The sequence below is a fragment of the Moschus berezovskii genome, chromosome 20, assembly GCF_049115385.1.
Source record: "Moschus berezovskii isolate FMDL1 chromosome 20, NW_MosBer_1.0, whole genome shotgun sequence".
NCBI lineage: Eukaryota > Metazoa > Chordata > Mammalia > Artiodactyla > Moschidae > Moschus > Moschus berezovskii.
Genome location: NC_142479.1, coordinates 54209736 through 54237719, shown reverse-complemented (window position 1 = coordinate 54237719; position 27984 = coordinate 54209736). Strand labels below are relative to the sequence as shown.

At 44.0% G+C, this 27984-nt stretch overlaps 1 protein-coding gene across 2 annotated transcripts; it reads left to right on the top strand.

Moving 5' to 3' along the window:
- On the top strand, positions 1–27947 carry DNAJC7 (DnaJ heat shock protein family (Hsp40) member C7). 2 transcript variants are annotated; one of them, XM_055407865.2, is made up of 14 exons: positions 1–282; positions 12214–12302; positions 13268–13392; positions 13739–13852; positions 14495–14569; positions 18740–18858; positions 19498–19651; positions 20153–20317; positions 21145–21236; positions 24259–24332; positions 24704–24850; positions 25084–25236; positions 27116–27178; positions 27612–27947. In XM_055407865.2, the coding sequence occupies exons 1-14, from the start codon at positions 206–208 to the stop codon at positions 27647–27649; spliced, it is 1485 nt and encodes a 494-aa protein (XP_055263840.2). In that variant the 5' UTR covers positions 1–205; the 3' UTR covers positions 27650–27947. The 2 variants fall into 2 exon arrangements, with proteins under 2 accessions (XP_055263840.2, XP_088685236.1); XM_088829110.1 differs by lacking the exon at positions 1–282 and adding an exon at positions 10600–10727.
- The last annotated feature ends 37 nt before the right edge of the window (positions 27948–27984 follow it).

Genomic DNA, 27984 nt, shown 5'->3' with positions numbered 1-27984 from the left:
CCGTCCTTGGGCCCCCGCCCCGGCGCGGAGACCACCCTGGACCTCCGGGGGCGGGAGGCCGCTCTGGCCCGAAGCGGAGCCTCTCGCTGGTAGACGGGCCCAAGGGAGCCCCTCTGGGCGCAGCGCCGGTGAGCTGCTCGATGCTCCGGCCGGAAGTGCTCTTCACCGCCGACCTCCCACCCGGCTCTCTGGTCCCGGCGGTAAGATGGCGGCTGCCGCGGAGTGCGATGTGGTAATGGCGGCGACCGAGCCAGAGCTGCTAGACGACGAGGAGGCGAAGAGGTAACCGGGTGGCAGGGTAGGGGAAGGGGCGATCTTCAGCTCCATGGCTCCGGGAACCCCGTCCTTGCTGTGGTGCAACCCCTATAGAGGCGATGCCCCGCCCTCCGAGAAATCCACCCCCCCAATCTGAGATTGAGTCCGGATGGACCCCCTGAAGGGGCGCTCTTGGAGGTCTGCCCTCCTCTCCAGCTTCCGCCTTGCTAAGGAGCTGAGGTATGGCCTTGTACCCCAAGCAGAGAGGAAGGTCGTTCTCGTTGTAGAGGCCAGGTCTCTGAGGGGATCTTGGAGGTCTTTTGCGGGGTGGAGGAGGCGGCACGGCAGTAATGATGCCTTACACCGCCCCCGACCCCCTCCTTCTCTTGTTAGTTTTTGTACCTTGTTGTGTATCAGCCCTTTGCATCTCCAGAGCTTTTGCTGTCCTCATCCCCTTTCCTCCGTAATCGTACCCCAGCGAGCACTATTTGGGCCCGAGGTGAATGTGTGTGTCTCCATGATAGACCAGGTGGCCCTTCGGTTACCCCAGAAGTGGAAGGTGATAGAGAAAGAAGGGTGAGGGGTTTTGTCTCATGCTGTACACGTCAAACCCTCTCCCTCCACCCTTCCGAAGATCCTCATTCTTCCCAGGGCTGCTTCTTAAGTTAAGCAGCAAGGAGGAGGGCAGCTGCTAGGGCTGTTGGCGCTGCTGGGCAGCCGCAGTGGCTCGAGATTGCCAGTCCGGACCAGCCAAGGGAGCTGCTGAGTGAGTGGTTTTCGAGAACACTCTGGATTTTGGCTACAGCTAAGGCAGGTTATTGGAAGTGGGGCTGGAACACAGTTGTGGGTAGTCATACTTGTCCTAAATATGGAGCAGAATTAACAAAAAGCTTCTGGAAATTTGGAGCCCTGTCTTTATCAACCGCGAGTTAATTGACTACAGTTCCACGGTCTCTTTCCCACGTATTTCGTATCTTTATACCAAGGCCATTCTGGCTTCAGTGTGGGTGGTTTGAGGTGGTGCTTACTTCATGAGATCTGCATCAGGATTCCGAGATTTTTTTTTTTCTTTTTAACTATCCAGATTTGAAACATAAGAACTCAAAGGAGGCAGAATGAATAGTTAACTAACGTAAGGGTAGTTACTGCAGCCAGTTGTCTCAAGTTCCTGACTTGTTGGGAGCTGAGAACCGTGACAAAATGTAGTTTTCAGGTTAGTAGGTCCCTCGGATGGGCTATATGTAATTTAAAATGAATTCAGTATAAATTTCTGATGTAGGCACTGCCCCTAATTTGAGTTTCATGTCAAAGCCCCTATGTAAAGCAAATCTTTTTCCTTAAAAAAAAAAAAAAAATTTCAGCCTTAGAGGATATTGTGTCATAAGAAAAGGTAAAACAGGTGATGCTGTAATGTGACCACGTGATATCACCTGCCTGCTCAGCCTTATCCCATGGACTATAGCCCACCAGGCTCCTCTGTCCATGGAATTTTCCAAGCAAGAATACTGGAGTGGGTTGCCATTTCCTCCTTTAGGCCATCTTCCCGACCCAGGAATCGAACCTGCATCTCCTGCCTTGGCAGGCAGATTCTTTACCACTGCCCCACCTGGGAACCCCATATCATACACACAAAAACGTGATATTTGCAAGCAGTTAACAGAATAAGGAAAGGTGTTAACATGTTAACTGTCTTATTTCATGGAGTTCAAGATTTCATTGAGTGTAAAATACATGGTTGTTTTAGCTACCGCTAAGAAAGAAAACAAAAGCACCCTTATGAAATAGACTCGTATGTTAAACATATAGATCTTTTTAAAACATAATAAAATATAAATCTTTATTATGTATCACATCAAAAAAGTCAAAAGGAAAATACAGTGAAATAAGCAAAAATATCACAGTTTCACTTTCTGTCTTGTAAGACTTCCTTGAAATGAAAGTGAAATTGCTCAGTCCTGTCCAACTCTTTGCGACCCCATGGACTGTAGCCTACCAGGCTCCTCTGTCCATGGGATTTTCCAGGCAAGAGTACTGGAGTGGTTTGCCATTTTCTTCTCCAGGAAGACATCCTTAGGAGGGTAAATATTGGACACTGTTAGTAAGAAAAAGCCTTGTTTATGTGTAGATTTCCAGTGCTGAAAATGGAGTGGTGACTTAGAGGTTTTGGAGGAAGATGGTTTCACATTTTTCACGTATCCTGGAGTCCTCCTGTGTAGCCACAGCAGGGGGCAGGGATAGGTATGTCTCTTACAAATGCCCTTTACTACCTGATTTGGTTAGTTATTTGACCAAGTTTGTGTTGTCTCTTGTTACAGTCGTAGTCCCAGTTTACTTGGGGATAGGAGCGTTGATGGGTTTCTTGGGTTATTTTTGTAAAGTCCAGCAAGAAGTTCTTCCTTGTATTGTGGCCCAAGGGCAGCCTGCTTCTGAATTGTCATAGTCCCATAGGGGGCAGAGTGAGGAGCTTTCAAGATATTCGACCTCATGGTTGTAGTATTTTAAATGGCTGCATGTTTTATTTCCTTAGCTTTAGAGTCTCTAGAGAGAAGGAAATGGACTTCAATTTTTTTGCCCGTCCCTCTGTACAAAATTCTTTTTTCCCTCATACCTGAGAGGCTAGAATAAAAGGTGTGTTATTTGGCAGTCCAAAATAGATCGGGCTTCTGAATATGAGGATTATTGTTTCTCTTTGCCCACCAGAACAGACAAAGCTGCTTGGGAAACCCAGAGGACTCAATTTCTGAGGTTTATTTCAGCTAATTTAAGGTCTTCTCATTTTCCTGAGAAGTTGCTGATTGTTTTGCCTATCTTGAGTGAAGGCTCTCACCTCACATTTCCTGGATTGGGGAGCAGTTTAGTCACTGTAGGTAGTCTTTATTATGGTAAAATTGAAGGATTTCAAGTTGCTTATCAAGAGAAGAAGCACTTGTGTCTCAGCCTATTCCTTGGGGATATGACTGGGCAGTGAAGTCTGGAAGACCTTACAAGAGCCATTGACTGAGGAGCAGGGCATACGTGCGTGCTCAGATGTGTCGGACTCTTTGCAACTCCATGGGCTGTAACCCACCAGGCTCCTCTGTCCATGAGATGTTACAGGCAAGAATACTGGAGTGGGTTGCCATTTCCTCCTTCAGGGGATCTTCCCGACCCAGTGATCCTACGTTGGCAGGCGGATTCTTCACCACTTGGGCCACCAGGGAGCAAGGCATCCTAACCTGATTCCTTGGACTGACCATCTCAGTATCTGTTTTCCTGATGGAGAAAAGCAAGAACAATCATTATGAGTCCCTTTCTTAGTACCTCGGTATTGTAAACTAAACTCTTGGAATTTCGCCTTTTATTTTTCTCTGCATATTGGTGGTGGGAAGCACTGAACCCTGGATCCATATCCAGGAGTTGCTATTCAGTGCAGCTCCTTGGGGTGTTTTGGAGTTTGTGGCCTTAACTGTGGAGCTTGCTGAGATGCCTCTCCCCCTTCTTCCCGACTTTGTTTCAAATTCTTACGTTTTTGTCCCCCTCAACTTTCTCTTGAAGTTCCAGGGCAGGCAGCTAGACAAAGCATGCAAAGTGAATGGGAATTGTCTTTGACCTTGAGCCCCAATCAGAGAGAAACTCTGCTCTCAGCATTCATTTTCATTTTGGTATACTCTAAGTATGTGTGTTATACTCATGTGTGTCCCGTGAAGAAATGGGACACGGGACAAATAAGTCATGGTTAAGGAAGGGCTAAGCCTAGGAATACAGAATCCTGAATAGCAGCAAATAATTGATTGAACCCTGATACTAACAAGTGGCAAAATTGTTCATCAGTCATAGCAGGAGCAAAGGTAGAGTTTGGAGGAAGGATGTCTCTGTTCTCTGCTGCTTTAATTCAGATCCACATATTAACTTTAAGCCAGGTAAATTGAGCAATTTTAATAAAATGTTGGCCCAAGTGAGTGGCAGTTGCTCTACTGTCTAGTTCATTCCCAACGACCAGAACTCTGATTGGCTTAACGCCCAGGCTTATTGTACATTCCAACCAATCAGGAATCGGTTTAGTTATTGATGCTAGTAATTTTAAAGTTTTTAAAATCTGCCTACTAGGCACTTGCCTTTGCTTTCTTTCTCTAGGCCTTTAAGAGATTGGAGAACAATGGTCGGTGGCTGTCTAGGTGCCTTGTGGTCTGATGCAAAGTCCCTCTGAGAGCCCATTTCTCCCTTACTTCACTAATGTTTGATCCCCTTTCTCCTGTGCTGAGTGATGTGGAAGTTACTTAGAGGTCGTTCCAGGTATTCTTTTAAACTGTCTTAATTTCAGCAGTAAGAACAGGATTCGGCATGCAAGTTATTCCAGTGGTCTGTTCATTTTATTGGATTGACAGTTTTTTTCCTTCCCCATGCAAGATCCAAACAGCAGTTTCTGTGTTTTAGCCCACCATGGCAGGGGTATAAGTGATTGAGACTTTTGAGAATGGTAATATGAGCAGGAATATTTGATTATCAAAGTCTGATTCTGAGACCTAATATTCTATTGGCATATGACTGTGTGGGGAGGCCAGATGGTCCGATAGGCAAAGTGTTAACTGTCTCTTCTCATTCTGATATTAGGCTTCTGGGGAGGGTGTCTGAGACAAGCCGGACCTTGTCTTATTGGTGTTGCTGTCCTGAGAATTCTTCCTCGGGTAGTTTGCTCTGAGACCATCAACCACCTGATGAACTCAAGAACCAAGAAAACTTGGGAAGCAAAATAACAGTTGGCAGTTTAGATGCCTGACTGTGGTTCCCATCTCCAGTCCCCCCACCCCCCTCACACATACACACATAAAACAACTTGGAAAGCAGCCTTTTTCTTAATTGTAGGTCCTCAGTTCTAGACTTTTTGGCCACATCGCGTAGCTAGGATCGCAGGGATCCTAGTTCCCTGATTGGGGCTCAGACCCGGGCCCTCTGTAGTGAAAGTGTGGAGTCCTATCCAGGGAATTCCCCAGTTCTTGATTTCTGATGCATGATAGTGTCCCGATGAGGCTAGTGGGAGATGTCACAGAATGGGAAGCCAAGGGATAGAAATTGATGGATTCAGGGAGGTATTTTGAAAACAAGTCTCTGGCTAATGCTGAAAAGCCAGTGGCTGGTGTCCTCAGAGTGGCTTCTACCAAGCTTACTTCTCAGAAAGAAGCAGCCTTATGTTCCTAGGGGTGAATGGAGGTTAAGTAGATGCCACAGATTGTGACATCCTGTTTAAGGAACTAGCATAAGTATTTAACAAAGTTGAGTTCACAGTTTCTTTGAGCATATCCTTCTGCCTTCAGTGATGGACTTTCTGTCCAGCCTGACTGATTCCTTGCTTCTGCTTTTTCCCCACTGAGTAAGAGAAGACCACCCAGCCTGCTCCAGGGCACTGGCTGGTGTCCTTCCCTGCTTGAGCAGTAGAGAGCACTGTTGCCTTGCGTAGTCTGTGTCTCTGTCTGCCCTTGGCAGTTCTTGGTCTCTTCTGGCTCTGCCCATGTTCAGACTCCCGCGAGTGTCCAGACACAGGACAATTCGAACTGGTATATTTTCTTCATCTCCATCTCCTTCTCTTTTCTGGGGGAGGGCAGATGTTTTAACTGGGCTTTTAAGTGAAAGCAGAAGCTTTCTATTCTACAGAATATTGGGGGGAAAAGAAGCTGACCCTTACCAGCATGTAGCAGCTGGATAGAGACCACGTTCTGTTTTCTCTGGACCTTTTTGAGACCTTTGTTTGCAATCATTATGCAGCACTTTGCATTTCGCAAACACTGTTCTCTGTGGAATCGCACTGTTGTTTAGTTGCTAAGTCACATCCAACTCTTTGTGACCCCTTGGACTGTAGCCTGCCAGGCTCCTCTGTCCATGATATTGTTCCAGGTCAAGTAATTTCCACCTATTCATGCGAAACTTAAAATTGTTATGTTAGAGGACTAAATAGAAATCGAATAATATGCATTTGGTAAGTTGGAGTGAAACGCTTCTGGGCTCCTTTTACTTTACTCTCCATGAAGGTCAGAGAGAGTACACATGACACAGCCCCTGTGACATGCCTTTGGGGACAAGAGGTCTCATACTGTGGGAAGGAAAAAGGAATTTCTACTCTGAAACAGGCCAAGATCCTGTAAATTCTGAAGGATGGAGGGCATTTCTAGATCAACGGGCAACTAGTAAATTTGATTGAATAAAAGAAATGGGTGAAACAATCACAGAGTAAGGGAGACATTTTGGAAGTACTAAATATAGTACAAATGCATAAAGGAGATTTGACTCGTTGACAGTATAAAGTATTATTAAAAGCCTGAGGGTAAAGAAAGGAAAGATATCTTTTTCTATAAAGTTACTCCTGCCAGTAAAATAGTCTCCAGGTCAGAGGCCCCTAACACTCCTTTGCTCTAACAAGAAATCATTTTGTCCCGAGTTGTAATTTTAGCAAAGCTAGATTTTTCTTCCACTTCTGAAGTAGCAGAATACATTGGGAAAACGCAAAAAAAAAAAAAAAAAGACCTCATCCAAGCTGCTACATCTGTTTTGATTTAAACTGTTATTAATGGCTATTGGAAGAGCTGAACTTAATGAAAAATCTATTCTAGCCTCGGAGAAGGCAATGGCAAGCCACTCCAGTACTCTTGCCTAGAAAATCCCATGGACAGAGGAGCCTGGTGGGCTACAGTCCATGGGGTCGCTACTAGTCGGACAAGACTGAGCAACTTCACTTTCACTTTTCACTTTCACACGTTGGAGAAGGAAATGGCAACCCACTCCAGTGTTCTTGCCTGGAGAATCCCAGGGATGGCGGAGCCTAGTGGGCTGCCGTCCATGGGGTCGCACAGAGTCGGACACGACTGAAGTGACTTAGCAGCAGCATTCTAGCCTAATACTTGAAATAAGAGCACAGTGGTTCACCCACCACCCCCTCACTTTGATCATTCAGAAATCTAATCAATTAGTATTTCCTCAGTTGCAAATGTAGAATAGTGACGTCTTTATTTTTCATGCACTGGGGTAAAATATATCTAAAAACGGTATATTACAAGTATACCTGTGAAGTAATTCCAGAGAGAACCCAGTAATGTTGAGACATTTAAAAAACAAAAACAACTACTTGCCAGTGAATCCTGCCTTAAGTGAGGGCTGAGTAAAGTTTCTAAATACTTCTTTCATTTCTACATGGTAGACTAGTTGGCCTAAGGCAAAGGTATTGTTTAAGTGTTCAACGTGGAAGTATTTAGAGAGAAAATGGAAGTTTTTATAGGGCATCTAACTTGGGACACATTACATTTCAGCTTTGGTGTTTTAATGTGTTTTTAATTTAGCTGAGTTGTAAATGTGCAAAGTTGGCTGGTGATCATAAGCCCAAGTTGTCTGATTTGATCACATGATGTTGAGCCCTGCTAAGACCTGTGTGATACCAAATGATTCCCTTGGCAGGGTTTGTTGTTGTAATTAGCATCTGTGGTGAATGAGTGCTAAATTAGAGAATGGAATCACATGATCAGAGAATGTACAGATTTTTAGTGCACCTGTAGTGTTAGAAGAGCAGGTTTTCATGCTGCAGCTTTCTGATTGATGAAGTTATTTCGGAAAAGTAAAGAAATATATTTTAAAGTAGCAAAGCAGAACAAGAGTGGAGTGTCTTCTCCTTTGTCTGTGGAGGGAAGGCAGCCTGGCCCTTTGGCACTGCTCCTGCTGTGGGACACCTTCCCATTGTACATCCAAAGAGAGCAGAGTTTTTTGGAAAACCTTTCAGTAGCTGTTTTCACAGGAGTTTGTTGCCGACTATTAAAGTGAAAGGACTGGTCTGATGGAGGTACTCATTCCCAGCATCTCTTAGTGAATCAGAGAAGTGACACTAATTCTGCCTGGAGTTGATCTAGGGATTGGGTGTAGAGCTGGATAAATTAGTTTTAACCCAAAAACCTTGCTGGTAACAGGATCCAGTGGGGAAAACTTAAGACTCCAAGATTGAGGAGACATGTGCAGCCCCTTGGGTGCCTCACGAGCTCTTCCTCTGTTGGAAGACACACAATATTGGGTCCTCATTGGAAATGTTTTGAAAATTTGGAAATGCACTAGAAATATAGTGTAGATGTTAATAGTGACTTCAGGTCAGCTGTGACCAAGTCTGTATTTTGATGTATTTTATTTCAGGGTTTAGTCTGAATTTTATTTTGCAGCAATAAAAATAATTTCTAGTTTAACGTAGTCAGTCCCCTTTGAATCTGTTCCTTTTTTAAGCCAATCCAGGTGAACCCAATTAATCCTTATTCTTCATTTTTTAATAAGTACTGATGTGTTTTAGTTAGGTACATGTAACCTCACTTGGTTCTCAAAATTAATTGACTGGCAGTTGAGTGGAGTGACAGATGCCACGGGCAGATTGCCCTCAGTTCCAGTGTTAACCAGCTCTCCTCCTTTTCCAGTCCTGTGCCTTTGACATCTCGTCCTCCAGTCCCTTGGCTATAAGGGCAACTTGAACAAGCTTCAGCCCTTTCTCAGACTCCCAGGCAGGACTTGAATGGATTTGACCCTGGAATTGTTCCTGATGCAGCCTTGTTCAGTTCTTGCTGCTGCCATGCTGGATTCCAAAGATCCACTCTTTTCTTTGGCTAGTCTCTCAGGGTCAGGCCCATTGGTCAAAGCTCATCGTGTATTTGGTGGGGAGGTTCACAGTGAAGGAGGAACTCTGCTTTGGGTGTTAGACCTGGAGACAAAAAATAAGCAATCAGTTTAAAAGCACTAAGTGCCCATTGTTTAGGCAGCTGTTAATCAACCATGTTTCTATGAAAATAAGTCCTTTTCATGAGGCAGTTGTGTGGGAATAGCTAATTCTGGCCTGATGCTGTGCAATGTGAGGTTAAAAACATGGTAACTTGTCACAACACAATTCTTCTTGTTCTTTCTGCTGTGGGCTGACTCTACATTACTCGCTTTGTTTGCTCTAGAATGGAATCTACTCACCATTTACTAAAATGAAATGCATTTCTTGGGGGAGGCAAAGTCCAGTTCACTAGGTCGTACATCTTAAAGGGAAAGAAGCCCCACTCTCTCTCTGACTAATTGTTAGGAGTATCATTTGGCTCATTTAAATCCAGATTGCCTGTCTGGAGTTGGATTTTATACGCTGGGGCTATTTTGTGTCTTAGTTGAAAGAAATTCATATTCACTGTTCTTAGCATTACAGATTAACTTTTAAAGTCTTGGGCAGTAGGTAGAGGTGAGTATTAGAGAGAGCTCAGTATAGTAGATAGGGTACGGCTCAGTTTTGGGATCTGACAGGTGTGGGTCAACACCCTGACCTCCAGCCAGTTTTTAACCTCTAAGCCTTAATTTCCTCCTTTGAAACATGGGAATAATGCAACTCACCTGATATGATAATGTATGGAAAGTACCTGGCCTCAGTAATAATTACTGATTTTCCACAGAAGTCATCTTTTGAATTTTGGATAGAAAGCCAGTGCTGAACTTATGGCCTCCTTCTCTTTCAGGAAAGAAAGGGCAGCTCTCTGTAGCTCTCCAAATTGTTCCATCTTTGACTAACAAGCTTTCTGCACTGACACAGCATGTATCTGAGTGCCCAGCTGCCTTTAGTTTTCCTCAGGAATTTGTGAGGTCTTAGCCCAGGGACGGGGGAGCCTGGTGGGCTGCCGTCTGTGGGGTCGCACAGAGTTGGACACGACTGAAGTGACTTAGCAGCAGCAGCAGCAGCCACTGGCTGACTGAAGAGAAGGCTAGGTCTTCTCAGGTACAGTTTGGGCCTAATGCTTCTTTTGCATTTTCTCTTCCCATTTCTTCATAGTGGTTTGACTCAACTTCTGACATACAGTGTTGGAGAAGTCCTTTCTTCAGTCTTTTGGCATGTCTGCTCTTTTTTTTTTTAAATATTTTTGTTTATTTATTTGGCTACACAGGGTCTTAGTTGTGGCATGTGGGATATAGTTCCCAACCAGGGATCAAACCAGGGCCCCAGCACTGAGAGATCAGAGTCCTAGCCACTGGACCATCAGGGGAGTCCCTGGTATGTCTGCTCTTAAAGGATAGGCTCTTCATCATTTTTATAGTGCCTGGCTTAATTTACAGTTACAGTATGGTGTTCACCATGTAGAAAGATTGTGCTTGGTCTTATAAGTCTTGCACTTGGGGGACCCTCCTTGAGAACTTTTAATAGCAGATGGCCTCTTTACGGCATTGTGACAATTGGTATAATAAAATTATTCAAATCCACCACAAATCAAATCTGTCAACATTTATAGGTCATTTTCCTTTTTTTTTCTTTTTTCTGAGTTCTTTTTTTTTTTTTCCTTAGTTCCCCGACCAGGGATTGAACCTGGGCCCCTGCAGTGAAAGCGCCAAAGCCTAACCACTGGACTGCCAAGGAAGTTCTCCATTTTGCCTCTCCTTTCTGCTAGTAGATCTTTCATGTTAGTGGGACTTGCCAGGGCAGTGATGGAAAAAACTGGAAAGGGAGATCGCCTCAATAAAAGGTGGCTTTACCAGTTTATAGTTTAAAATACATGAGTAAATCACAAATCTCCCCAGTGCCACAGTGCATAGAATCAAGCTGTAAACTTCTCGTACCATCACCAAGGTTAAGAACTGTACTTTCATCTCCACTTTAGGCAGCCCTTGAACTGGGCTCTTAGCGTGTGTTAAGGAAAGAAAAAGAAAAACAGAAATTTCATTACTCTTCCTTATAACAGAAATGCCCAGATATTTACTTATATTACAGCAATTATTTTGGTAAAGAATTATCGTTGTCATTCAGGTTGGTCATTAGGGTGATTCATTAGAGTGATTTTGGGTATCTCTGATATAGGTTACAAGTTTGTTCTTTGAGACATTGTTGGTCATATCTGATTTTAGTTCTTTGGTCAAAATTATAATTCCCCATTATATATCATTGTTTCTTTTTGAAAGTATAGTTTGTCTCATGGCACAGCTTCAAAAAATGGATCTTGGAGTAGGGCAGAATTTTTGATATTACCCATTGGGTGGTTATGCAAGGTACTAGAGGGACGGAGGAGCCTGGTAGGCTGCAGTCCATGGGGTCGCTGAATCCACCATGACTGAGCGACTTCACTTTCACTTTTACGCACTGGAGAAGGAAATGGCAACCCACTCCAGTATTCTTGCCTGGAGAATCCCAGGGACAGAGGAGCCTGGTGGGCTGCCGTCTATGGGGTCACATAGAGTCGGACACGACTGATGTGACTCAGCAGCAGCATCAGAGGGATGGTCAAGGGAGCAGTAAGCATCCACATAGATGTGACAGACAGAGAGACTTCCAATAGGGGGGTCCTTCTTAGAGTATGACTCTGGCAGCTGATATTTTGTATGTCTCCGTCACCCAAGTTCTTGGTGTCTCCTGTCACTCAGCTCTGTCCTCCATCTTAAACACCAATACACTATGCTTTTAACATCTTTGTCACCTGCTTTTGCTCTGTTTGTCCTTCCGGTGACCAATGCATGAGCCCAGTTTTCGAAAGAATAAATCATCAAAATTCCAAGGATACGACTCATTTCACATTGAGAAATCAGTTACCCCTGAAAGGAATTACCTATAACTGATTTTGCCAGTTTGCTAAAGAGGCAGAGGAAAGGACACAGTGGAAAGGAAATATAAAAATTTCGTCTCTGTGAGAGAGTGTCTATAAATTGGTGTCTGTCCTAAGGGAATGATTAAAGGTAGGGATGGTGAGAAGGAAGGTCAGGCAGCATGAGAGTTTTCTTGATTTAGTTTGAATGTATCTAAGTGACAAAAAAATATAGCATCTGAAAAACTCAGATTCTTTCATTAGCACCTCCTTTTGGTCCATCAGCCCGTTGAACAAATCTATAAATTCCTTCAAGTATCACATTAACTTTGAGCTCAATGTGCCAGGGACACTAGACCAAAAGATTGCTCCCATGAGATTATAGAGGTCATTCCGTGGGTATAGTAACATGATTCTCTTTCTCTTTCCTTTTCAGAGAAGCAGAGTCTTTCAAGGAACAAGGAAATGCCTACTATGCCAAGAAAGATTACAATGAAGCTTATAACTATTATACAAAAGCCATAGGTGAGAAGGAATATGCTGGAAAATAATTTGCCAAATGCTGTTATAAATAGCTCCTCTGTAAGAAGTAATCTTTCTGCTTAGTGGGTTGATAACTGTTAACTGTATTTTGGGTTTAATGACCTGAAAGAATAACTTTTTCTGGCTCAAGCAGGTGGTTCTTCATTTGGTAAATTAAAGGCAGTTCCAGAAATTCTAGATAATGTGGCAGAAGGATATCCACCTTAATCCTCTCAGCCATTGCCAATTCGTTTACTGTCTTAGAAAATGACCTTTGTAGATTTTGTAATTAATTAATTTATTTTAATTGGAGGCTAATTACTTTACAGTGTTGTGGTGGTTTTTGCATATGTTGACATGAATCAACCATGGGTGTACATGTGTCCCCCATCCCAAACCCCGCTCCCACCTCCCTCCCCATCCCATCCCTCTGGGTTGTCCCAGTGCACCGGCTTTGACTGCCCTGTTTCATGCATTGAGCTTGGACTGGTGATCTATTTCATGCTGAGGAAACCAGAATTGAAAGAGACTTTTGTAGATATTAATGCGTCTTAGTTACATGTGCAGTTTGCAGTATTTTAATTTCGTATCATCATTTTTCTCACCTAACTTGCTCCATCTGCACCTCCAACTCAACAAATGCAAATTCATTCTTGTATCTTATTACATACAATACAAATCATTAAGATAAATGTGCTAACCCCTCACTCCTAAAAGATAATCAGTACACTTTAAAGCTAAATATAAATTATTTCTAAATAACTTTTATTTGTAAATTGATTTCACCATTGCTACTGTCCATTGCACAAGTAGTCAAAAATTTGACCATGGCCTTTAAAGAGAGCGTGCCAACATTCCTCTTATAGTTTGATTGTCTTGATATAGTTCTGAGGGTATCGGCGCCCCTGATTTTTTGAAGCAGTGACCCACACTAAACTTTGTTTCACATTCTTCTGCCTTTCCTGTAGATATGTGTCCTAAAAATGCTAGCTATTACGGGAATCGAGCCGCCACCTTGATGATGCTTGGAAAGTTCCGGGAAGCTCTCGGGGATGCACAGCAGTCAGTGAGGTTGGATGACAGTTTCGTCCGGGTATGTAATAGGGCTGTTTCAGGGGTACTGAGTTGCTTTATACTTGAGTTCCTGTAGCCCAGGGTTTCTCAGATTTGACATTATTAACATTTTGGGCCAGATAATTCTTTATTGTGGGAAAATGTCCTATGCATTGTAGGATATTTTCAGCAGATTCCCTGCTTTCCCAGTTGTGACAAGCAACAACATATCTGAATGTGCCGTGGAAGGCAGAATCGCCCCTGGCTGATAACTGTTGCTCTGGCTCTTTTCATCCATTGTTGGTTTTGTGTGGGTGTTCCTGCTATTGCTGTCCCTCTGCTTGGCCAGTCATGTTCCTTTTCTTCCCCATTTGTGTTTCTCCTAGGGACATCTACGAGAAGGCAAATGCCACCTATCTCTAGGGAATGCCATGGCGGCGTGTCGTAGTTTCCAGAGAGCCCTAGAACTGGATCACAAAAATGCTCAGGCCCAGCAGGAGGTATGGGCTTGACCCTGTCTGTATCAGAGGAAACACGGTGGTGTATTTGGGAGGAATAGTGACTTGAAAATCAGAACCGAGATCCTGTCTCACTTCTGCCATCAACCACACCTGGGTGACTGTGCACAAGTCTCATAGTCTCTCTGAGCTTCAGCTTCCTTATCTGTAAAAGGGGTTTTGAATATGATTTACAGCTTTGGAAAATATATGAAATCTAGAGAGTTTCCGAGTTGACGGGAGTGGGGCATGTCAGATGCATCAAGGAACTGATTTGAGTGAGGTTAAAAAATTTGTATGAATTCAAATTAAATTGTTAGCGGCTAAAACATGTTTTAATTCCATTTTCTTATGTACCTTGTTTACTGTTGTATATGTTTTAGTGAGAATCTCACTAAACCCCTGACAGTGCCTCTTATTTTACATCTTGTCATGGTTCTTATATTTCTGACTTTTAAGTTCAAACTGAGGGTGAAGGTTGGGCCTTAACCTTTCTGTTAAGAAGTCTTGGCTACATCTTCACCAATATGAGTTGTGAAAAGTCTGATTCTGATTTTCTTTAAATTCATCAAGGCCCTATTGGGTTTTGTGGTTGTGGAATCTACAGCTTCATTAAAACTCTCTTATATGATTTTTCTGGTATAGTTCAAGAATGCGAATGCAGTCATAGAATATGAGAAAATAGCAGAAACGGATTTTGAGAAGCGGGATTTTCGGAAGGTAAACTACAACTATGTAGAAATCTCATCTACACTTCTCTCACAAAGTTCTGTGTGTGTGTGTGTGTGTGTGTGTGTGTGTGGTAATTAGAGCAGTAGTATGGTACAGAAGATCTAAAACAGTAAAATTTCCCTTTAATTTGGCATTGACCATTTCATTCCCTCTTTTTTTTAAAAAAAAGACTTAATTTTCTTAAGAACGTGTTACGTTCACAGCTAAATTGAGAGGAAAGTACAGAGATGTCCCATAGCCCTCCTGCCCCACACTTGCATAGCCTCCATGTTATCCACATTCCCCAGAGGGGAATTCCAGAGATATATTTGTTAAAACGTGTTTTGGGCAGTTATGAATAAAGCTGCTCTAGACATGAGCGACTTCACTTCCACTTTTCACTTTCATGCCTTGGAGAAGGAAATGGCAACCTACTCCAGTGTTCTTGCCTGGAGAATCCCAGGGACGGGGGAGCCTGGTGGGCTGCCGACTATGGGGTCGCACAGAGTCGGACACGACTGAAGCGACTTAGCAGCAGCAGCAGCAGCAGACATCTGTGTGCAGGTTTTTGTGTGGCTTTAAGTTTCACCTCCTTTGGGTTAATACCAAGAAGTGCAATTACTAGATCCTGTAGTAAAAAGTTGTTACATTTTGCAAGAACCTATCAAACTGTCTTCAAAAGTGGCCTGTATCCTTCTGCATTCCCACCAGCAAGCAATGAGAGCTCCTGTTGCTCCACATCAACAGAGTTAGAAAAACTTTTTTTGTTGAAGTGTTTCTTTTTTTAATTTTATTTCACTTTGTAATAAAAAGCAGTACAAGTCTGTTACTTGAGTTCATCCCTATTTCTGATGGGAGATAGTAGCCTAAAAGTGTGTTAGTAAAGGAAAAGCCAGTTGGAATTAAATATTAAGTTTGGATTACATATTTTTATTAGAATAATGAGAGCTAGCTTTAATACCTGTGAAGTGAACGCAGCTATAAATAAAAAGTAGAGACCCCTTTTATGTTTTTGAATAGTGTTTATAGCCTGTCGTCACTACCCTTTTGATGTTAAGCGTTTCCACGAAAGCACACCACTGTCCTTTATGGAGCTATATGACAGTTCATGAAAAATGTACTTGGCAAAGAGATTGACCTGTGTGAAACATGGGAAAGGTGTCCGAGTTGCAGGTATCTTTCTAGGTCTTGAGCAAGGGAACTTGGAAGCAGCTTTCACTAGTTTCAAAGGGAGGTAAGTGGCCCTGAAAAGGGTTAAAAGTCACTGATAAGGGGCAGTTTTCCGGATCACTTAAAAGAAGTTTGTGTTATCCAAGAGCTGGAGTTGTCAATTCACATTTTCTGTAGCAGGTCCTCAAATGCTGATGAAAGGATACAGTTAAGAATCATTCTTAAGTCACAGACTGTGATGATCTTTTTATTTGGTAATATCTGATTAGCTTATAGAGTCCCAGTATTAACTTATTAGCATCCCTCTTCTGTCCATTGGTTTTAGTAACCACAGTGTCTTTGTAGTGTGATTCATACTTTGTGTGTGTGTGTGTATGTGTTTGGAAAGGAGTTCTGCCTCCTGTCACGTTTTCTGAGGTTTATATAAGCAAAAGCTTTGTCTCGAAAGGCGGTCTTTTGGGTTTCTTTTCTTTCTTGCCCATCCTGGAGCCAGAATCCCCAGTTTGTGACAGAATCCTCTGTTTGTGACATCCCAGCCCCCCCTCACTGTAGTTCATGGTGATGTCACAAATGAAGAATTATGATCCTGGCAGGGGAAACAGATGAACTTGTAAGAAACAAAGATCTTCTTTGCCTGCAGCTGTCCATAGTCCTGGGGAGGTGGGGGTGGGAAGTGAAACCCTGAGGCTCCAACTGACACTCCCCACCAGGAGCCGAACCATCTCAGTACAGAACCTAGCAAAGGCAGCAGGGTGTGACTGCTTACATTTGACTGACTGCTCTCTCCCAATTCTTTTTCTGTTTAAGGAGGGGAAAATTAGCGCCATGACTCCCCTACTCAATGCCTGCATTTTCCTGTGGTCCTTAGAATTTCCAGGGTATAACCTGTGCCATTCAAGGAGAGGTGTCCCCACTGTTGACACTGCAGAAAAGTCTTCCAGGTGCAACAGCTCATGGTGTTTACTTACTCTCCCTTACTTTTAAATTTAAATATTTGAATAAATGCTATTCTTGGTTCAGAAGCTGGGAAGTATAAACAGTGATAAGTGTTTCCCCAAACTTGTCTTCCATCTGTCTATTTCTCACCCCCGGGGTAAGCACTGTTCTTGTTCTATTTTCTGCTACAGTTTTGGTCTACATAAATAAACAAATACAGATTTTGGCCGTGCTGTGTGGCTTGCAGGATCTTAGTTCCCCAACCAGGGAGTGAACCCGGCCCCTGGAAGAGAAAGCGCCAAGTCCTAACCACTGGATCACCAGGGAATTCCCAACAAATACAAATACAGATTCTTCATTTTCTTTTTTTTTTCTCTCTTTTGAATGAAAGGTAATAATGCTATGCAAAGTTCTATACCTTGCCCTTTTTTAAATTTTTTTACTTAATAGGCCTTGGAAGTCTTTCCATATTAGTATGGAGAACTTCTTCATTCTACGTTAGATCCACATATTGTTCTATGAATGTCTACATTACCTAACTAGTCTCCTGTTGATGGAATTTATTTCTAAGTTTTCAAACTTCATCACTTCTTGATCCCAGTGACCAGATTCTTAGAAGGAATAGGTGTCCCTGAACTCCAGATTTCTGTTGGATCAGTTATTCCTAGGAGAATATGATTTAAGAATGATCTCCCAGGAATAGCAGATAAACAAAAAGTGAAAGCTCAGAGAACAAACTGAGAAAAATGATGGGACTATATGGAGAATCTTTATGAAGCTGAAAGACTGGAAAAAATCCCAGCTGTGTGTGATTGTGTAATTTACATTTTGGTTAGTATAGTGACGTGCTAAGTATAGTCTAGGACCACTGAAGATGAACTAATATATTGGATGTTCTGTTCTAAAGTGGAAGAGTGGCCACCAGGGCAGTCAGTGAGATGTGAGGCTCACGCCACAGGAAGGAGGGACCTGTGGGTGGTGTCAGTAGTATAGGGAACAGTGACTCTATCAGGTTCTTTTCTGCTGTTCCTTGTCTTTCTTACTAGGCTAAACATGAATTATGCAAAGTAGCAAATAATAGTATTTCTACTAGAAGAATGAGTTTTTATTTTTTTTATTTTGGGCTTCGCTGGGTCTTTGTTACTACCCGAGAGCTTTCTCTAGTTGCAGTGAGTGGGGGCTGTTGTCTATTTATGGTGTGTGGTCTTCTCATTGTGGTGGCTTCTCCTGTTGCAGAGCATGGGCCCTAGAGAGTGTGGGAATTCAGTAGTTGCAGTGCATGGGCTTGGTTCCCCTGCTGCATGTGGATTCTTCCCAGGCCAGGGATCTAACCCCGGTCCTCTGCATTGGCAGGTGGATTCTTAACCACTGGACCACCAGGGAAGTCCAAGAATGAGAGTTTTGATCACAGTCACTATCGATCAGATTCCCTGTGGAGGCACCTTAGCATGGTGATTAGGGTTATAGGCTCTGGATCTTTGTGTCTAAGATCAAATTCTGTTCTTATCGCTTACTAGCTTTGGTGACCTTGAATAAGTTACTTTAATCTCTCTAGTTTTTTCATCAGTCAGGAAGGGTAATAGGGACTTCCTTGGTGGTCTAGTGGTTAAGAATCCACCTCCCAATGCAAGGGACACAATTTCGATCCCTGGTCAGAGAACTAAGACCCTACATGCTGCGGGGCAACTAAACCTGGGCGCCACAGCTAGAGACAGTTGTGTGCCATAGCAAAGAGCCTGTGTGCCGCAATGAAGACCTGACCCAGTCAGATAAATTAATTTAAAAAATAATAAAGCCAGAAAAAATAAAAATACGGGTAGTAATAAAACTTTCTTGCTAAAATTGTTGCGAGCATTAAATGAGTTAGTGTATATTCAGTAATTGTTTGCTGTTGTTGTCATCATCTGGATCAGCTGCTCTCATTTCAGTGGTTTAATCTGGTAATTTAGGAATGTTCTTAAACCTCTGGCATTACTTTCCCTTGAATCTCTCTGTTACCTGTGACCAGACTAAAGTGAAGACATTTCTGGAGTTCAGGATGAAGAACCTCATTTGCTTTCTTCTTCCCCATAGGTTGTTTTTTGCATGGACCGTGCCCTAGAATATGCCCCTGCCTGCCATCGCTTCAAAATCCTTAAAGCAGAATGTTTAGCAATGCTGGGTCGTTACCCAGAAGCACAATCTGTGGCCAGGTATGAAGTCAAGCCAGTTCTGCAGTGAAATGCCAGATAGCACTGAACAAATGCTGTCCAGCAGCTCTGTACATCAGGAGTTACATATGGTCCTATAGATAGGGTGATCAGACCTTCCTGGGACTTAAAGCCAAAGGTTAGACCAGGTCTGAAAACCTAAGGGTTTTACAAAGTTCAGTAGGTACTTGACCTGTATGTGAAAGAACAGATGTTAAGTGTTATTTTGTTTCTACTCAAGGGGTTTGCAAACTGTAAAGGAGCAGTTAGTAAATATTTTAGGCTTTGCAGACTGTGTGGTCTCTGTTAACAATTCAACTCTGTCACCACAGTGTAAAAGCAGCTGTAGATAATAGATAAGCGAATGGTATTGCTGGATTTCAAGGAAACGTTATTTACAAAATCCAGCAGCAAGTGGGATTTGGTCCTGTGGGCTGTATCTGCCAACCCTGTTCTAATAAAGATTGTGAGACACAGTATATAAGTGGGGGATACAGGTAATTTGGGAGGAGTTCTTGGGAATCTACCTTTGGATGCTTTCCATATTAGACACATGGTCAAGGGAAAAAAAATGGCCAAATGATAGTAACTATGAGGGAAATCCAGACCATGGCTGAATGTGCCCCTTTCTGGCTGTTGCAGTGACATTTTACGAATGGATTCCACCAATGCTGATGCTCTGTATGTACGAGGTCTCTGCCTTTATTATGAAGATTGTATTGAGAAGGCGGTTCAGTTTTTTGTACAGGCTCTCAGGATGGCTCCTGACCATGAGAAGGCCTGCATTGCTTGCAGAGTAAGTTCTAGGCACCAGATCTGGGCAGGAAAGAAAGCTTCCTTTAAGATGGGACAAAAGGTTTCCGCCCGTCTCATGGAATGTGATAGCACTTCTTCCCACCTTGCCAGGATGCTTGGTTCTTTCATTCGAATTTATTTCAGGACAACTTTGTATTTGCCTGAAGGTAAATACGGTCATTTAGAGTCAGATCCTTTTAATATCTCAGTGGTTTTTCTTTTTTTTCCTTCAGTGAAGAAAAAGTAATAATGCTTATCCTGGGGAGTAGAGAGAGGTGAACTCTGGGTAACACAGGTCTCATTGGAATTGTTTTGTAAATCTCAGTTTCTCCTGTCCACTCTGTAGCAAGGACCAATGAGCAACAAATAGCCCAGGTGGTGGGGTTGGGCAGGGTAGGGGGCCATCCTGGGATCTAAAAAACAGAAAATAGACTCTGAACTCTGTGCAGTGGTCTGAGGGTTTTTGGATGTGAACTGAAACTCCCCTTGCTTTTCTCTGTAGAATGCCAAAGCACTTAAAGCAAAGAAAGAAGATGGGAATAAAGCATTTAAAGAAGGAAATTACAAGCTAGCATATGAACTGTACACAGAAGCCCTGGGGATAGACCCCAACAATATAAAAACAAATGCTAAACTCTACTGTAATCGGGGTACGGTTAATTCCAAGGTAAGCACTTGGTCTGTGACTTGGGACCTATGTTTTTAAGGGCCAACAAAAAGGTCTTGGGAACTTTGCCCAGTGAGGGTAAACCAGATGAGAAGAGAAAGGTTAATATTTCAGCTTGTGAGGAACTTCCTTCTGAGAGGCAAGCTTTTATTTTTTCTGTGGAATTTAGGGACACTTGGACAGTTTAAAAGGATATTCCCACCTGTTCTTCAAGATTCTTTCTTCCAGTAAAAAAATGGCTAGGGAAAAAAAAGAGAATGACTAAAGGTGTTGAGACAGTTTTTAAAGCAAGTATTGCTTCTTTTTTCCTAACCAAGTGATTCTTTTTTAGGAGGGATTCGGAGGACGTGAGATTATGAGGCAGGCTTAGTTTTTTCTCCAGTATCACCGATGGTCGCCCTGCTCGTTGGAAAATACCCTAAGTGCCAACCCACACAACCATCAGGAAATGAGAATAGGCTCCTTACTCTTGCAGAGTCCTAGTGGTTTAAAAAATTACAGTCATTCTTATTCCTGCAGTTGGCCTCTGGAAGAATAGGAGGCAGGAACCACCCTTCCTCTTGCCATGTCTGGTTGGGCACTAACCTGGAACAGTAGATGTGGTTTTTGCTTGCAGATAAATGTGCCTGGCTTCCATCACTTAGAAAAGAACCCAATTTTGAATTTGGTGTCCTTAGCCCTCTGAGGGACTAGCTTTCTAAGAATGAATGTGACAGTGGACCAGCATTACTATTGGGTCCTCTTAGAATTTTGAAGCCGTGGCCATAGCTTCTGGGTTCCCTCAATCACCAAAGATGTGAAGTATGACTGCTCTCTCTCTCCTGAAGCTTAGGAAACTAGATGATGCAATAGAAGACTGCACAAATGCAGTGAAGCTCGACGACACTTATATAAAAGCCTACTTGAGAAGAGCTCAGTGGTAAGTGCCTCTGGTGGGTGGGGGGAAGAGGGCATTGCCGCTGGCCTGCCAGGGGAATTGCATTGTGGATGATGAAGCAGACCCGGGGATGTTGTGAGGTCATTTGGTCCTTCCCCCTGCCTCTAGGTGGGATTGTTCCAGCCCTAGAGCTATCTTTATAGACCTCCAGCGGAGGAGATTGCTCAAGCTCCCTCAGTCTCCCATGCCTGTGTCTTACGCCCCTCACGGTCAGTAAGTTTCCTCTGATGCCTGACCCAAATTCCTTTTGTTAAAGTTTAAAATCCGTTTCCTTTGGAGATTTTATTTTTTGATATACACTTTTGCTCTAACTTGACACAGTGCTTAGCACACAGTAGGTGCTCACTCCGTTAATGCTTTGTTGAATGAATGTATGGTGCTTGGAAGAGGAGGAATTAGGTGTCTCTTGTGGTAGTTGAGAGTTGTGCCTATCCTGTATGTTCTGGATTAGGGAAGACAGTGCTTCCATAGGAAGGGATTTAATCTGGCTCCGCGTCCCTGCAGTATAGGGAAGTCCCGTTTGAAATATCCTTGTCTGACTAGGTTATTTATAAGCCAGGATGTGCCTGCCTGGATCTGGCACTCAGATTTGCCTTCAGAGTCAGGTTACTCTGCAGTATACTTGTTCATCTTATTTTTGAAGCCACTAGACTCTCTCTTCTCCGGACATGAACATGAGCAAGGGCTGAGAGAGACCGCGTCCCTGAATCCGTCTTACTTCAGATTATTTCCCGGACAGAGAAGAATGCTCCGTCTTTTAAAGTTCCTAGAGGAAGACCTGTTTGTTATGTCCCAGTCCTCGCACAGCCATCATGTTCCTTGTGGAGTGTCCTAGCCAAAAGGACAGTGCTGCTGTTGCTACCTGGCGAGCAAGCGCACAGTTCCTCTGGCTCCCCAGTCTCCCCAGCGGTGAGCGCAGGGGCTGCTTCCCATTTAGTGTGCCCCAGATTATCCACATTTGTGAAAAATAGGAAAACTGCCCTTCTGTGTAGTGCTTTTTTTTTTAAGTGAATTTCTAAAGTAGATGACTAAATCTGTCAAGCACACACAGAATTATATTACAGATTCTATGAGACTAACTATCAGTCATCTCATGTTTTCATACCACTTGCAGACACACATGGAAACTTTGGAATACAGAAGTGTTAGTGTACCCTTTGACCAGCTAAAGACTTATTTTAACAGAAAAGTGCTATATCCATGTTTACGGCAGTGTTACTGTTAAAAAAAGCAGACTCTCACCTAGATGTCTAGTAGGGAGGGGGTGACTACGGATACATAAGACTACCAACTCAGTGGAACACTGAAGTGTTTGAACAGGGAATGGGAAGAGAACAGAAAATTCTGAATTTGTTAGGAGGCTAACGGGATGAAAGATTATGTTTTTCATATGTGTGCCATAAACAAATCAGAAATCGCTTTGGTCAGATAGCTCCTTATCTTTGTGGTAGAAACAGAATTGTCCTCTGCGTAGGTCTGCTGTGAGATCCTGCCACAGAGCACAGCTTGCACTGTTGGGCACAGTTGGATGAGAACTTGGCAACAGTCCTCTGGAGCAGCTGGGACTGACGAGAAGTACTGGAGATTAGCTCAGGCTGAAGCCTTCCCAGGAGCCTGAGTGTTGCCGGGGTCTGCGTCAGCTCACCCCACTGGTGGGGAGAGTCCGGACCTTTGCTACAGCTCAGTCATGGGCTGAATGGAGCTTTCCATTTTCCCTAAAACTCTACTTTTCTTTTTCTTTTAAAAATTGTTTTCTTTAATGTTAGGATGTCCTTGAATTAAAAAAAAAAAGTGTGACGTAAAACTGTAATATAAGTTTATTCAGTACGTTGTGTAAGGGTGTGGAAAGTCCATCAGGTTAGCTTTTTTGTCACATTAGTCTTTACCCAGAGTTGTTACTAATTTTGTGTTACTTCAGTTTATATTATTATACTTAATCCTGAAAATGGGTTCTCTGCATTCTTAGTAGCATTTGTGCCCTGCATCTGTGGGGCATTGGTTTTGCACCATTTTTAAAAAGTCATAAATCAAGCTGTGGCCAGGAAATTGGAGATGCCTAACAATGTTGGGCTTGTCTCTCGCCAGCCCCATCAGTAATGCTCCCTCTGCCCTGGCCTCTAGGCCTGGGGGTGCTATGTGATGTTTGCAAAGATGAGCTTGTGTGGCAGCGGTCTAAGAAATTGAACCTGTCCGTGCAGTGGCAAGCTGCACTGCATGGTCACTCTCCAGCTGATGGTGACTGTTTCTGGAATTCCTATAAGAGTCTGTTTAATCAGTAGGCCAGTCTCGGAGCGAGGGATATCATCAGGAAAATGCCACTTTATTTCTGTGGAAGAGACATTTATAAGATCTGGCGGTCAGCCTGCCAAGCTGGTTTCCTCCCATCTTGGGTCAGGGTCCTTCCTTCCTCTGTGCCACTGAAAGAGAATCAAGCCTGTGTTCACAGTCTCCTTTTCTGTCTCACTAACCTATATCTCGGACTGACTAGTCTTAATGGAAGCATTTGCCGGCAACCACCACCTTGAACTTGATCCTTCTCGTAGCTGACTAATCCCACATCTCCTCTGGATTGGAGCTGGCCCCGCATGTTTATGGCACTTTTGGTTTCAGAACTCTTCCATATCCATCGATCTCACTTGATAATTTTTCTCCCTTGTTTCAGTCCCAAGTGTCAAGTAGGTGCCTTCACATTGTCTCTCCTAAGGTGATCCAGATGCCTCTCGGTGGCTGTGAGTGAAATCAGAAGGAACCTTCTCCCCTTGGTTGCTTTCTGCTCAGAGCAGTGTATCACTTTGCTGGTTGGGTGCAAGTGGCATGAGACCTCTCTCTTTTTCTTGAGGAATTGGTAGCAAATTTTTCTTGTGGCTAGCTTAAGAACTCCTATTTCATGAAGCATCTCAAGCAAAAGTTTGTGTCTCTTGCTTGAGCCATGCCTCTTTCCTTAAAGTGATACCAAAGGCCATTGCTATTTATGTCGCTGTATTGCCTTGTATTTCCTTCTCAGTTACTTGGACACAGAACAGTATGAAGAAGCAGTACGGGACTATGAAAAAGTATATCAGACGGAGAAAACAAAAGGTAAAGAATTTTGAGCACATGTTCCTTAGGGAACTGTGTGGTCTGACTTGTAGGTCCTAAAACTGGACACGGGAGTAGTTTGATTCAAGGGTGAACCTGGAGCTCACTGGAAGAAGTGAGCAGAGATCCCAAATGTGGGACAAGGCACCTGTTTTCTGGTCCCCAGTTCTCCCTGCCACTTTTCATTTTCTGTGTGATGAGGCCAATGTAAAGAACCTAAGTATGAACAGATTTTTTAATCTCCACAAGAAAACATCGTAAAAGCCCCTCGTATGGTTAACAGGGCTTCTGACTCCAGGGCATCTGGGCTGGGACTTGGTAAAGGAAGCCAAAAACAGATTTATCCATTGATGCTAAATGTCTTCCTCCAGAACACAAACAGCTCCTTAAAAATGCACAGTTAGAACTGAAGAAGAGTAAGAGGAAAGATTACTACAAGATTCTTGGTGTAGACAAGAATGCCTCTGAGGACGAGATCAAGAAAGCCTACCGGAAGCGGGCCTTGATGCACCATCCAGGTAGAGCGGGTGGGGAGCGGGGCTCAGTGGGAGGAGCAGGTCGGACCAGCTGCTGCCATGGTCAGTCCAGCACCAAAGCCTTAGAGAGGCTCCTCAGCTGGAATTAGGTGGTGCTCGGTTCCGTATCCTCCAAATGTGGGAAGTACTGGATTCTAAAGTGAGACGTAATGTAGTCTTTCCCTTGAACTCTGTTTTCTTGAGACTCTGAGTTCTTTCTTTATTCCTCCCTTTAGATCGGCACAGTGGAGCCAGTGCCGAAGTTCAGAAGGAGGAGGAGAAAAAGTTCAAGGAAGTCGGAGAAGCTTTTACCATTCTCTCTGATCCCAAGAAAAAGACTCGCTATGACAGTGGACAAGACCTTGATGAAGAGGGCATGAATATGGGTGGTAAGTTGGGAGTTGGTTGGGGCGGCCTGGGTTGAACCTGACACCTGTGAAACGTTAGCATTTTTCCTGAAGACATTCTGCAGGTGGAAGAGTAGGGTGGGGGTGGGGGTGTCTTATGTCATCAGCCAGTGATGCCCAGCAATTTGTTAAGTGCACTCTGATGAGTAGCTATAATGTGTGAGGTATGTGATGGGTATGGAAAATAACAAAGCTTGGTCAAACCCATAGTCCAGATGTTTGCAAACCCTGGTCCACGGGCCAAATCTGACCCCTGGTCTGATAGACATGGAGCCCAATGAGGGCAGTCAAGTGTAGCAGGTGCCAGGGGTACATAGTGAGTGCCGAGGAGGTCAGCACTAGCAAGGGAAAGCTTAGATATGCAGAAAAGCACAGCACTGTAGGGGAGTGACCAGGGCTTGGCTAGGAGGGTGCTTGGGGCATAGCCACACAGTAGCTGGGTCAGACCTCAGCAGGCCTTAGAGGCTACAGGAAACATTGGGTTTTTCCTTTTGGCTGTAAGTTTTTTTTTCTCCCACTGCAAAGTGTATGATGACTGATACTTACGTGTCTGGCACATTCCCATAAGCCCTCACAGACTTCAGTTTCCCCAGAAGACTTAGAATGAAGTGAAGCGCAGCTGAGAGCATCATTGCTCACTGTGAGCTCAGTTGGAGATAAAAGAAGCCCTGAGCTGTGCACAGTTCTCAGACCATTGCCTCTAATGCCAGCCCTTTCTCTTCCACTGAGAAAATCTTTCGGAACTTAAGGTTAATGATGCTATATAGATAACCCTGACCTCACCAGTTCAGGGTGGGTGGGTGTATTTTACAAACCTAATTTTAACAATAATAAACATTGCTCTGCCCAGCAGTTGAGAAGAGCTGTAAGCAGTCAAAAGCTGTTGAAGGGTTTAAGAAGGGGAGCCGTGGACCTGATTTCAGCTCTGGAGTTATATTTGTGATGGCAGTGAGGAGAGCTGGTTTAGAAAAGGTGAAGAGGAGGAGGGAAAACAAGATCACTCGGAGAGGATTGAGGGCACGGTCGGGAGATGGCATCAGCAGGAGTTGGCTGCTGAACGTGTCAGGAGAGGCAGAGGACTAAGTCGAGAGTGGCTTGGGCACAGCTGACTCGATGGGGCCGTTCACTGAGCTGGGGGAGCCAGGAAGATGAGCAGATACACAGGCAAAGAATTCACTTTTAAATACTACGTGCCTGTGGGATTGGCCGCTGGAGATAAATCCTGTGCAGCTTAGGCAGACTGGGTACCTGAGGCCCACCATGGCCTGATGAGAAGAGCACCGCGCTGGGAGCAGCTTGGGACAGCAGTGTTCAGTGTTGTTGCTTTCACTGACCAGGTGATTTGGGCAGGTTACTTGAGCTTCCCCCTTAGGTTTTGTTGAGTATAAATTGGGAAAGATCTAATGTATGCCAGTCCCAATACCATGATTGCCACCTGGTAGCTTTTTTTCTGGCATATGATGTAGACAGAATATGGCGCCACATGCATGCATTCAGTCATGTCTCATTCTTAGATGCAGCCTTGGTAGCACTTAAAGGATAGGTTCTGGTCCTTTGAGGAGCAGCCCCAGCATTATAGGGAGACAGTGTATAGGTGCAGATGGCATTTCCCATTGTGGAGAAGGCGCAGCAAAGGGGGTTGAGGCAAGGAAAGCTTTTCTTTGGGACACATTTGGAAGCAGAACAGAACAAAGTGGGATCAAGTAGTGGGCTTGCCTCTCGTCCATGACTCTGGGGAAAGGAGGGAAGTGATTGTTATCTGGGAAAGCTTTGGAGACCCATTCTCTGTTAAGTTCCTCTTCAAACACTTCTGATTTTTTCACCTTTTTGTGCTTTCTCTGCTTCTTATTTTGCTCCACAGATTTTGATGCAAACAATATCTTCAAGGCATTCTTTGGCGGTCCTGGGGGCTTCAGCTTTGAAGGTGGGCGTGCCTGAGTTCCCAGGCCACAAACCAACACAGGGGCTCCCCAGTTAGGCAGCACTCTGAAAGTCAGAGAGGCCCATCAGTGGAGGTGGCAGAATTCTCTTCTAGCAGGACATCTACCCCCTTGGGTACTGCTGAGGATGGGCGGCAGGAGCGGGGAGGTTCTGCACACACCCGGCCTAGGGAACATGAAAGCCACACCTGCTTGGGGTCGGGGAGGTGTCTAACCAGAGCTTCCCTGTGAGGGTGAAGGTGTTAGAACAACACGCATACCACCTGCTCATGGGCTTCCTCCTGCATCCCGGGGCCCAACCTGTGATACCCTCAGACAGCTTTCCATTTGCGGTTGAAGCGGCCCTTCATAACCAGGGCAGAGTGATCTTCCCTAGGAAACTCAGAGCCAGCTGACAAACTCTTCTTTTCCCTGCAGCTTCTGGTCCAGGGAATTTCTTTTTTCAGTTTGGCTAATGAAAGGACACCACCCAGAATCCAGAAAATGCAGACTTGCTCAGTTTAACCTCGAATGTGGACACAATTCACCTCCTCCCTTCATCTGTCTCCACGTCCTTAGAGCAGTTTCGTTTTCTCAGTTGGATACCCTGTGTCAGTGTGAGTGGGGTGAAGGAAAGGGAGCCAGCGCCGAAGACTGCGGGGAGGGGAGGGAGGCGGGGGCGGACAGGGCAGCTTGTGAATTTTTGTTTTACTGTTTAACTTTATTAAAAAAGAAAAAAATTAAGAGAATAAAATGTTTTGACCCTTTCTGGCACTTTGCTCTGGCAGCTGCTTTTTGTCACTCCAGTCAG

What these genes read in the sequence shown, in the direction of transcription:
- DNAJC7 (XM_055407865.2), top strand. Translation starts at nt 206, where the DNA reads ATGGCGGCTGCCGCGGAGTGCGATGTGGTAATGGCGGCGACCGAGCCA. An exon ending in TGGATGACAGTTTCGTCCGG is followed by an intron (nt 13,393 to 13,738) that starts GTATGTAATAGG and finishes TGTTTCTCCTAG; the next exon opens with GGACATCTACGAGAAGGCAA. An exon ending in GAAGCACAATCTGTGGCCAG is followed by an intron (nt 18,859 to 19,497) that starts GTATGAAGTCAA and finishes TGGCTGTTGCAG; the next exon opens with TGACATTTTACGAATGGATT.